The sequence below is a fragment of the Coffea eugenioides genome, chromosome 5, assembly GCF_003713205.1.
Source record: "Coffea eugenioides isolate CCC68of chromosome 5, Ceug_1.0, whole genome shotgun sequence".
In the NCBI taxonomy this organism is placed as follows: Eukaryota; Viridiplantae; Streptophyta; class Magnoliopsida; order Gentianales; family Rubiaceae; genus Coffea; species Coffea eugenioides.
In genome coordinates this window covers 35,943,090-35,953,235 of record NC_040039.1, presented here as the reverse complement: position 1 = coordinate 35,953,235, position 10,146 = coordinate 35,943,090, and the positions used below count along the sequence as shown (strand labels likewise).

Sequence of the window (10,146 nt, the reverse complement as noted above, 5' to 3'; positions counted from 1 at the left end):
GCATGACAAAAGTCAAACTATCGTATCGAGTTGAAAGTCAAGCTTAAAATTGAAACTCATATCCAGCTCCATGTTGATTTCGAACCCGAGTTGGAGCATGTTAAAAAGGCTCAGCCCAATTCGATTACATTTCGGCCCACACCAACCCCCGCCACTAATCTCAATATTTGAAATTCCTTCGAACTCTAAACAGCAACCTATCCTTTTCTTGACATGCGTCACAATAAACTATCAATAGATACCATTAGGGAACGGCTTCAAGCCCTTTGCTCTATTTATCCTGAGAAATTAAGTGGACTTTGTTTGTATGTACATCAATGGTCCCTCCTAACTAATTGTAAATATTCTTTAAAAAACTCATGAAGTAGCACATTGCATTTGAAATCATGATGGGATGGAGCAGTGGCGGTGCTAGGAATTTGTTATAGGGGGAGACGGGGGAAACTTATATGGTTGAGTATAACTTTATTACAAACAAGGAATAAATCAAGATTAAATGAGCAAAAAAAATTCAAAACGTTGAGGTAAATTTTAGGGGTTATACTTGATTGATTTTTAGCTCTAGGAATTTTGTCTTAGTTGAATTTCGGAAGAGTCGTAATATTTGGAAAATGTTGACTATTTGAAGTAGCCATAAAAATGTGGACATTCTTAGATGTAGAAGCTTCAAAGCCAGGAGAAGGGATGAATTAGGTGGAATAGCAGAACTTACACTAACAAAATCCATAAAGATTTAAAAAATAAATAAAAAAGCTTCAAAGATTCCAGGTTCAACACTTGTTTCAATAGTTCTTTTATTCAATTTTCTTGCTCCCGATAGTCACAAAATACTCAAATCTCAATAAGTTACTAAATAACCTGAAAAATCACTAGTATAATTAAGTGCAAGCTTTATGTTTTAGAAGTTCTAAAGCTTCTGCTTTTTCATCTAAAGCAACCACAAATGTTTTATTTTGATTTTCAAAAGTTTATTCTATTGAAAAGTTTTTTTTTTTATATTAGCAATAACTGTAACCTAGTCTAAAACCATTCTTTTAGTTCTCCTAATCATTGCAGTAGAACTAGTTAAATTCACTATATTCATTAACACAAAACAGAAACATTGAAGTTTATCTAATTGAAAAATAGAAGAAGTAATTTTCAATTTTATTTAATCTAAAATGACAATTTATTGGACTAATGAGCAAAGGGTAACTAAATTTTAAACCAATGGAGGCAAGTAAATTATAGTTATTATAAATGTTATCCAATGACATATATCCAAGATTCAAATTCACTTAATTTATATATATATATATATATATATATGTATCTAATGACATCCAAGATTCAAATTCACTTAATATATATATATATATATATTAAATGCACAAAATGAAAGTTTCATCTTTGAATGAATATATGAAAAAAGTTGTGACCAAGAAAATCTAAAAGTGAATTTTTGTCTTCCATCAAAACGAAACATAGAAAAACAAAAGATTTGCCCATTAGCTAAACTGAATTAATGCATGCTGGAGCCTTGGGTAGATGAATTAATGAAACATTGCAAATAAAATTATCTTAGCGCAAAATTTTGTATAGAAATTTACAAGACGAAAATCAAGAAGTTACACAGGATAGGATATGGAATTTGCTTGGTTGTCTTTTTAAGGGAAAAAGAATAATTAAAAAAGAAGACAATAGGTAATGGTGCGATGGTGGGTTTTTCAATTGTTTTGACTTGGGCTTTCTGTTATAGCATTGGGTAACTGAATTGGTATTGGGCATTCATGGAAGTAGTTGACATGGTGGAATTTTGGGTGCCGCTTGAATTTGGTTTTGGATGGGAATCCGAGTTGGACTTTCTTTGTTTTATTAGTACGAGACATATGGAAAATTAAATGACAAAATTGGGTAAAATACTTCAAACAAAAAAGAAAAAAAAAAGAAGAAGGAATAACAAATATGAAGATTGTACGAATGCAAGTACATTGTTATTATAACAGAATACTTAAGAAAGCTTAGGTGATAATAAATCATTGAATGCTGAAAAACTCCTTTAACTAATAACACACTCCAAGAATTGTGAACCAAGACAGCCTTTATATTGGTTTTGTTACCAAACGTATACATTGTAAACCTGGGCTATCCTTCATAATTCGTAGGTACTATGATATGATTGATAGACTCAGTTTGGAAGCCAACTTTGCTATGTACAAATGATAAAAGTTCAAGACACATTGTTTGTTCGATCAGCTGGGGATTAATGTTCATAAATAAAATTGCTCTTCCATTTTTAAAAAATATCTAAAGAGCGACAACAACTTGCATTTTCTTTCAAGCACATCCTTATTCCCCTAAGGTGGAAGAAGTCAATTAGTGTGAAGAAGCAAACATTGAAACGATCCCCTAATTTCCAACAATAGTGGGCAAATTTAGATACCTGCCTGGTAAATGAATCATGCTTCAAAATCTACAACATAATGCTGATGATGAACTTGATATTTACTTCCAGAATTGGCCTATTTCTTCCTTCATCTGGGATATGGTTCAGTAATTGATGCCTCATTGACAGAGCTTGGAGCTGAAATTCTTTGAGTGTTGGATTGATCAACTTTCAGCTCGTCTACCCGATCCTGCTCTCCGATCCATTGCTCCGGAAAACTGCCGGACGATGTGGAGTTGGTAGGGAAACAGAACTAGGATTGAGCATGGAGACCACGGAAGCCATTGTGGGTCTTTTACTGGCATCTTCTTCAACACATAGTAAGCCAACTTGGATGCATTGAATGACTTCATTTCTGGCATAAGAATCTCCAATGCTTGAATACAAAAGAGCTAAAGTTTGGCCGCGTCTCCAATGGTTCCAAGCCTTTTCGAAATAATCCCACTCATAAGGTGTACATTCTTAAAAACTTCAATTAGCTTAAATAGATATACAGGTCAATGTCAATATTCACAATAGGCAATTGTCAATACTCTCTATTTCAAGTTTAATCATATAAAAAGATTGATTAATCTTTCTTATATTGACAGTGTATACACTGTTGTCAGCGTTGGATGAACAACAATTATGCAAAATTTGAATTTTAAATTTAACTTTTGCATACATGTTATGAATCTAACGATGATAGTATATATATACACTGTCTGATATATGAGATTTATTCATAAAAGATTTCGAATCGCAACCTTTTTTCCCATCATTGTAGTTAAGTATAACCTGAGAAAGAAGTACAATGGTCTTTACTGAAATTTACAAGTACTCTACTTTGAGTGTGTGACAACGCACAAAACGAGAGAAAGAATAGCAATTATGACAAGTCTTGCATCCGACATCTAAAAATTTCCATAAGAAGCACATAAACAGAAATACGTATTTATTTAGGGCGGTAGTTCATAAATTATCGTGCCATTTTGGTCTGGTTCACACAAAATATGGTATTGCAAGTTTAGGTGAATTTAATAATGAAAAAAAAAGAAAAGATAAAAGGTTGAAAATTAGAAGTGCCAATATCAAATCCTCCTCCCCAGTTCTGCAAAAGCCAAAAAAAAAAAAAAGTAACGACTACAGCAAAGGTTTGGCAATTTGTACTTACATAGCTTAGAAGGTCTTCGGAATCTCTAGATTGATGGAAGTCACTGCTCTTCTTGCCCGTGACAATTTCCAAAATTACAACCCCAAAACTAAATACGTCTGATTTTAGTGAGAACTGACCCCACCTTGTGTATTCAGGAGCCATATAACCACTACAAGCCACAACAATTGTTATAATTAGTACAAAGATAATCCGAATGATGCAATCAAATGGAAGTGTACATACTTTTCCATGAAAGATTCAAAGTGATATTACACTGTCCCAGCAATTCTATTCGTGTTTCCTTCATATTGATCAACTCCACAAATCTTTGCCATGCCAAAATCTGCTATCTTTGGGCTCATATTTCCATCCAATAATATATTACTTACTTTGAGATCGCGATGAACAATTCTTAGACGAGAATCCTCATGTAGATAAAGGAGTCCTTTTGCTATACCTCCAATGATATTGTAACGTCTTGGCCAGTTCAATGATCGTTTATTTTCTGGATCTACAAAAATTTAAACACAATATATTGTGCTAGCATTGAGAATTATTAAATCAATAACTCCAGAAAGCATAATCAAATAGGTAAATTACATTTTTAGCTTTTAAAATATAAATGCACTCTCAGTTTAGTTCTTAAATTTTTATTGTGGACACTTCACCCTAAAGGTTTTAAATTGTCCCACTTCAGTATAATTAGTAATGAAATCATCCCACTTTGATCATTACTTGCCATTATCCCATTAGTTTTGACAATTGAGTGAGTGATTGTGACAAATGTGATGCATTAGGAGGTGAAGTATCCAAAATGAAAGTTTAAGAACTAAAGTTTGAGTGCGTCTGTGGTTTAAGGGTCTAAACTAGAATTCACACCAATTAAACATTTTTCTAGAGGCAATTTGTCCGTCATCTCCATAAATAGAACCCACCATAGATGGCAACAAAAAATTACTATAAGTATGTCTAGATTGAACCCACCAAAGAGAAAGTAGTCAAGGCTTTTGTTGGCAACAAATTCATAGATGAGTATCTTTTCTTCTCCTTCCAGGCAAAATCCCAATAGCCGAACTAGATTTCTGTGTTGAAGCTTTGCAACTACTACAATTTCATTTTTAAATTCTTCTGCACCTTGCACTGAGCTCCTTGACAGCCTTTTAACAGCTACTTCTTGTCCATTACCAAGTACACCCTGAGTAAACATGCATACTAGAATTTAATTGAAATATTAAATGTGTAGATATTCAAATTCACAAAAGCAAAATATTTCATGCAGAGACCAAATCCACCTTCGCCAATTTTGTTATCCACAGAGAAGTTATTTGTGGCAATTTGAATTTCAGTTAAGCTATACTGTAAAGATTCGGCAGTGAAGATATCAGCAAATAAGCAAATACACTTAATTTATTTGTTCCCCTTCTATTGGAACCCCCCCTTCCCTCCCATTTTTGATCCAGACCAAAGCTCCAGCTGCGACTTTCAATCCAAGCTCATCGGAGAACAACAACAAATGGCGGAGACCTTGCACCCTCATTATTCAAGATATGAGCATATGCTTCTGGAATGGGCAGTGGTTTCTTTCAATTGAAGCAGGTCGAGGTTGCCAACAATGGGAGATAAAAGCAATGATTGACATGTGCAAAAAATGTACGCTTGCCAATTGAAGTAAATGGATGGATGACTCACAATGGCTGTAATATCATGGAGATGGGGATACTAGTATAGAGGGGGGAAAAAGTTTTTTTTTTAAAAAAAAAAAAGAGAAAAAAGCAAAAAAAGACTCGCTTTCATATTTCTGCAATTGGCACCAGCTGATAACAAGTGCGGCCCCTGCGGCAATTAAGGACACCAGCACTAGAAGTCATTGATGCGACCATGGAAGACGACTTGGCACCCTAACTTGAAGCTCTGGCATAGCTGGCCCAGGCCCCTGCTCCAGATGGAGTAAAATAGGCACCATTAAGCATCAGTTCCAATTCTTGCACTAGTATTCAGCAGTTCCAACCCTCTTTGTTACCTGTCAAAACCAGTCCATTTACATAAAGGGGGATCAGTTCAATGAGGTCGTGGTTAATAAAAAGTCATCACTGGGTAGATGTTGACAGCTAGTAACTGTTTATTACCTCCTTTGCAAAAGGATTGAGCGGGGCGAGGTAACAATTTCAGATCTTGACGGTGCTGCCATTTAGATCGGCCATCTCCTTTATATCTTTGCCAGATACAGAACCATTGATTATGTAAAAGCTTCAAGGAAAAGATTGTGCGGATGAAATTGCCCCTCAAAAAGTGACTTTCCGTCTCTCCTAAAAGTATAAATAAACGGAATGATTAAAATGGTACAGATTTACTAGTTTAGTGACATTTTTGGCTAATAAAAAAGTTCAGTGATCAGAACCGGCACTTTGCAATAGTTTAGTGACATTTCGCGTAATTTGCACTTTAATTTTTTATGACCCTACACGAAGAATACATGGCAATATTCCATTTTGTTTTTACATTTGTTCTTATTTGCTGGATGATTTCACACCACGCATCTGTGGTCCTGTGAAATTGGATAGCATAAGTTTCCTTCGCTTTCAGAAGACCACAGATCTGAGGTGGGAAATCACCCAACGATGTGTTTCCTCTGCTGTGTTTTTTGTTCTTTCGTCATGTATTTGTTTTTAGTTATTCCATTTTGATTTTAAGCAAATTACGCAAAATGTCACTAAACTATTGCGAGGTGCCGGTTCTGATCACTAAACTTTTTTATTAGACAAAAATATCACTGAACTAGTAAATCTGTACCGTTTTAGTCATTCCGTGTATTTATGCCGTTAGGAGAGACGGAAAGTCACTTTTTGAAGGGCAATTTTGTCTACACAGCTGTTAAAAAATTTATACCCTCGTTTTTCTTCACCCACAACCACCATATCACCTACATTGCCACCCACCACCGTCACTTCCACCTCCACTCTCCCTTTTTCTTTCTTCTTCCTCCTCCTCCCTCTTCCTTCCCTCCCCTCCTCTCTCTTCCCCTACGCCCTACCTTCTCTTTTCTCCTCTTCTATTGGAACCCCCCCTTCCCTCCTATTTTTGATCCTGACCAGAGTTCCAGCTGCGACCTTCAATCCAAGCTCATCGGAGAACAACAACAAACGACGGAGACCTTGCACCCTCATTCTTCAAGATTTGAGCATATGCTTCTGGAATGGGTGGTGGTTTCTTTCAATTGAAGCAGGCCGAGGTTGCCAACAATGGGAGACAAAGGTATATGAGAATATGGACGAGGATGAATGATTGACATGTGCAAAAAATGTACACTTGCCAATTGAAGTAAATGGATGGATGACTCACAAACAATGGCTGTAATATCATGGAGATGGGGATACTAGTATAGAGGGGGAAAACGTTTTTTTCCTTAAAAAAAGAAAAAAAAACAGAAAAAGACTCGCTTTCATATTTGTGCAATTGGCACCAGCTGCTAACAAGTGCGGCCCCTGCGGCAATTAAGGACATCAGCACCAGAAGTCATTGATGCGACCATAGAAGACGACTTGGCACCTAAACTTGAAACTCTGGCATAGTGGCCCAGGCCCCTGCTCCAGATGGAGTAAAATAGGCACCATTAAGCATCAAGTCGCCCTCTGATCTCCAATTCCAATTCTTCCACTGGTATTCAGCAGTTTCAACCCTCTTTGTTGCCTGTCAAAACCAGTCCATTTACATAAAGGGGGATCAGTTCAATGAGGTCATGGTTAATAAAAAGTCATCACTGGGTAGATGTTGAATGCTAGTAACTGTATATTACCTCCTTTGCCAAAGGATTGCGCGGGGCGAGGTAACAATTTCAGATCTTGACGGTGCTGCCATTTAGATTGGCCATCTCCTTTATATCTTTGCTGGATATGGAACCATTGATTATGTAAAAGCTTCAAGGAAAAGACTGTGCAGATGAAATTGCCCCTCAAAAAGTGACTTTCCATCTCTCCTAACAGTATAAATACACGGAATGACTAAAACGGTACTGATTTATTAGTTTAGTGACATTTTTGGCTAATAAAAAAGTTCAGTGATCAGAACCGGCACTTTGCAATAGTTTAGTGACATTTCGCGCAATTTGCTATTTGATTTTTTATGACCCTACATGAAGAATACATGGCAATATTCCATTTTGTTTTTGTATTTGTTCTTATTCGCTGGATGATTTCGCACCACGCATCTGTGGTCCTGTGAAATTGGATAGCATAAGTTTCCTTCGTTTTCAGAAGACCACGGATCTGAGGTGGGAAATCACCCAATGACGTGTTTCCTTTGCTGTGTTTTTTGTTCTTTGGTCATGTATTTGTTTTTAGTTATTCCATTTTGATTTTAAGAAAATTGCGCGAAATGTCACTAAACTATTGTGAGGTGCCAGTTCTGATCACTAAACTTTTTTATTAGCCAAAAATATCACTGAACTAGTAAATCTGTACCGTTTTAGTCATTTCGTGTATTTATGCCGTTAGGAGAGATGGAAAGTCACTTTTTGAAGGGCAATTTCGCCTACACAGCTGTTAAAAAATTTATACCCTCGTTTTTCTTCACCCACAACCACCATATCACCTACATTGCCACCCACCGCCGTCATTTCCACTGCCACTCTCCCTTTTTCTTTCTTCTTCCTCCTCCTCCCTCTTCCTTCCCTCCAATCCTCTCTCTTCCCCTACGCCCTACCTTCTCTTTTCTCCCCTTCTACTGGAACCCCCCTTCCCTCCCATTTTTGATCCTGACCAGAGCTCCAGCTACGACCTTCAATCCAAGCTCATCGGAGAACAACAACAAACGGTGGAGACCTTGCACCCTCATTCTTCAAGATCTGAGCATATGCTTCTGGAATAGGCGGTGGTTTCTTTCAATTGAAGCAGGCCGAGGTTGCCAACAATGGGAGACAAAGGCATATGAGAATATGGATGGGGATGAATGATTGACATGTGCAAAAAATGTACACTTGCCAATTGAAGTAAATGGATGGATGACTCACAAACAATGGTTGTAATATCATGGAGATGGGGATACTAGTACTAAGGGGGAAAAAAGTTTTTTTTTTTTTAAAAAAAAAGAAAAAAAAAGAAAAAGACTCTTTCATATTGGTGCAATTGGCACTAGTTGCTAACAAGTGCAGCCCCTGCGGCAATTAAGGACACCAGCACCAGAAGTCATTGATGCGACCATGGAAGACGACTTGGCACCTAAACTTGAAGCTCTAGCATAGTGGCCCAGGCCCCTGCTCCAGATGGAGTAAATAGGCACCATTAAGCATCAAGTCGCCCTCTGATCTCCAGTTCCAATTCTTCCACTGGTATTCAGCAGTTTCAACCCTCTTTGTTACCTGTCAAAACTAGTTTATTTACATAAAGGGGGATCAGTTCAATGAGGTCATGGTTAATAAAAAGTCATCACTGGGTAGATGTTGAATGCTAGTAACTATATATTACCTCCTTTGCAAAAGGATTGAGCGGGGCGAGGTAACAATTTCTGATCTTGACGGTGTTGCCATTTAGATCGGCCATCTCCTTTATATCTTTGCCTGATACGGAACCATTGATTATGTAAAAGCTTCAAGGAAAAGATTGTGCAGATGAAATTGCCCCTCAAAAAGTGACTTTCCGTCTCTCCTAAAGGTATAAATACACAGAATGACTAAAACGGTACAGATTTACTAGTTTAGTGACATTTTTTGCTAATAAAAAAGTTTAGTGATCAGAACCGGCACTTCGCAATAGTTTAGTGACATTTCGTGCAATTTGTTCTTTGATTTTTTATGACCCTACATGAAGAATACATGGCAATATTCCATTTTGTTTTTTGTATTTGTTCTTATTTGCTGGATGATTTGGCACCACATATATGTGGTCCTGTGAAATTGGATAGCATAAGTTTCCTTCGCTTTCAGAAGACCATGGATCTGAGGTGGGAAATCATCCAACGATGTGTTTCCTCTGCTATGTTTTTTGTTCTTTTGTCATGTATTTGTTTTTAGTTATTCCATTTTGATATTTTATGACCCTACATGAAGAGTACATGGCAATATGCATAGTTATTAAACTCGATCGGGCAAGAAATCCAACAGAGGGGCCAGGGCAACGGACAACTAGTTTAACCAATCAGTCATTGGTTGAACTAGTGGGTACTAAATTAATATTTACAAATATAAAATAGTAATAAAGTGCTTTTAAATACTAATTATTATACTTTGAAAGATATATAATGAACATACAAGTATTAATAGAAGATTCAATTTCATTTTACTGTACTTGCACATAAATAAATAACACATTCAAATATAGAACAAAATTGTATCACTTTCAAAGATATAGCATCATTTTTATTATTTTATCTTTCAAAAATAAAATAATTTTTAACAACTAAAATATTGTAAGTTTGAAAGTTAAAAGAATTAATTGTATAACAAAAAAGTAAACAAGTTTATGTAATAAAACATTTAATTATCAAGTAAAAACTAAGCAAGTAGTAAAATTTTATACACATTTAAATGAAAATCCAACATACAAATCTAGTCAAAAGTATATTACACTTTATTTCAAAAACAATGATCCACAAT

At 36.1% G+C, this 10,146-nt stretch overlaps 1 protein-coding gene across 1 annotated transcript; it reads right to left on the bottom strand.

Moving 5' to 3' along the window:
* Nucleotides 1-2,120: 2,120 nt before the first annotated feature.
* LOC113771488 (cysteine-rich receptor-like protein kinase 10) lies at nucleotides 2,121-5,097 on the bottom strand. The gene is made up of 6 exons (XM_027316064.1): nucleotides 5,023-5,097; nucleotides 4,818-4,916; nucleotides 4,545-4,755; nucleotides 3,834-4,071; nucleotides 3,579-3,729; nucleotides 2,121-2,851 (listed from the first exon to the last, which is right to left on the bottom strand). Exons 1-6 carry the CDS (start codon nucleotides 5,095-5,097, stop codon nucleotides 2,606-2,608), a joined length of 1,020 nt encoding a protein of 339 aa, XP_027171865.1. The 3' UTR covers nucleotides 2,121-2,605.
* Nucleotides 5,098-10,146: the final 5,049 nt, after the last annotated feature.

Excerpts from the sequence above, each read along its gene's own strand:
- LOC113771488 (XM_027316064.1), bottom strand. The coding sequence starts at position 5,097 with ATGAGGGTGCAAGGTCTCCGCCATTTGTTGTTGTTCTCCGATGAGCTT. Across the intron at positions 4,917-5,022 it reads AAGTCGCAGCTGGAGCTTTG|TATAGCTTAACTGAAATTCA; the intron begins GTCTGGATCAAA and ends GAATCTTTACAG. Across the intron at positions 4,756-4,817 it reads GCATGAAATATTTTGCTTTT|GGTGTACTTGGTAATGGACA; the intron begins GTGAATTTGAAT and ends ATGTTTACTCAG.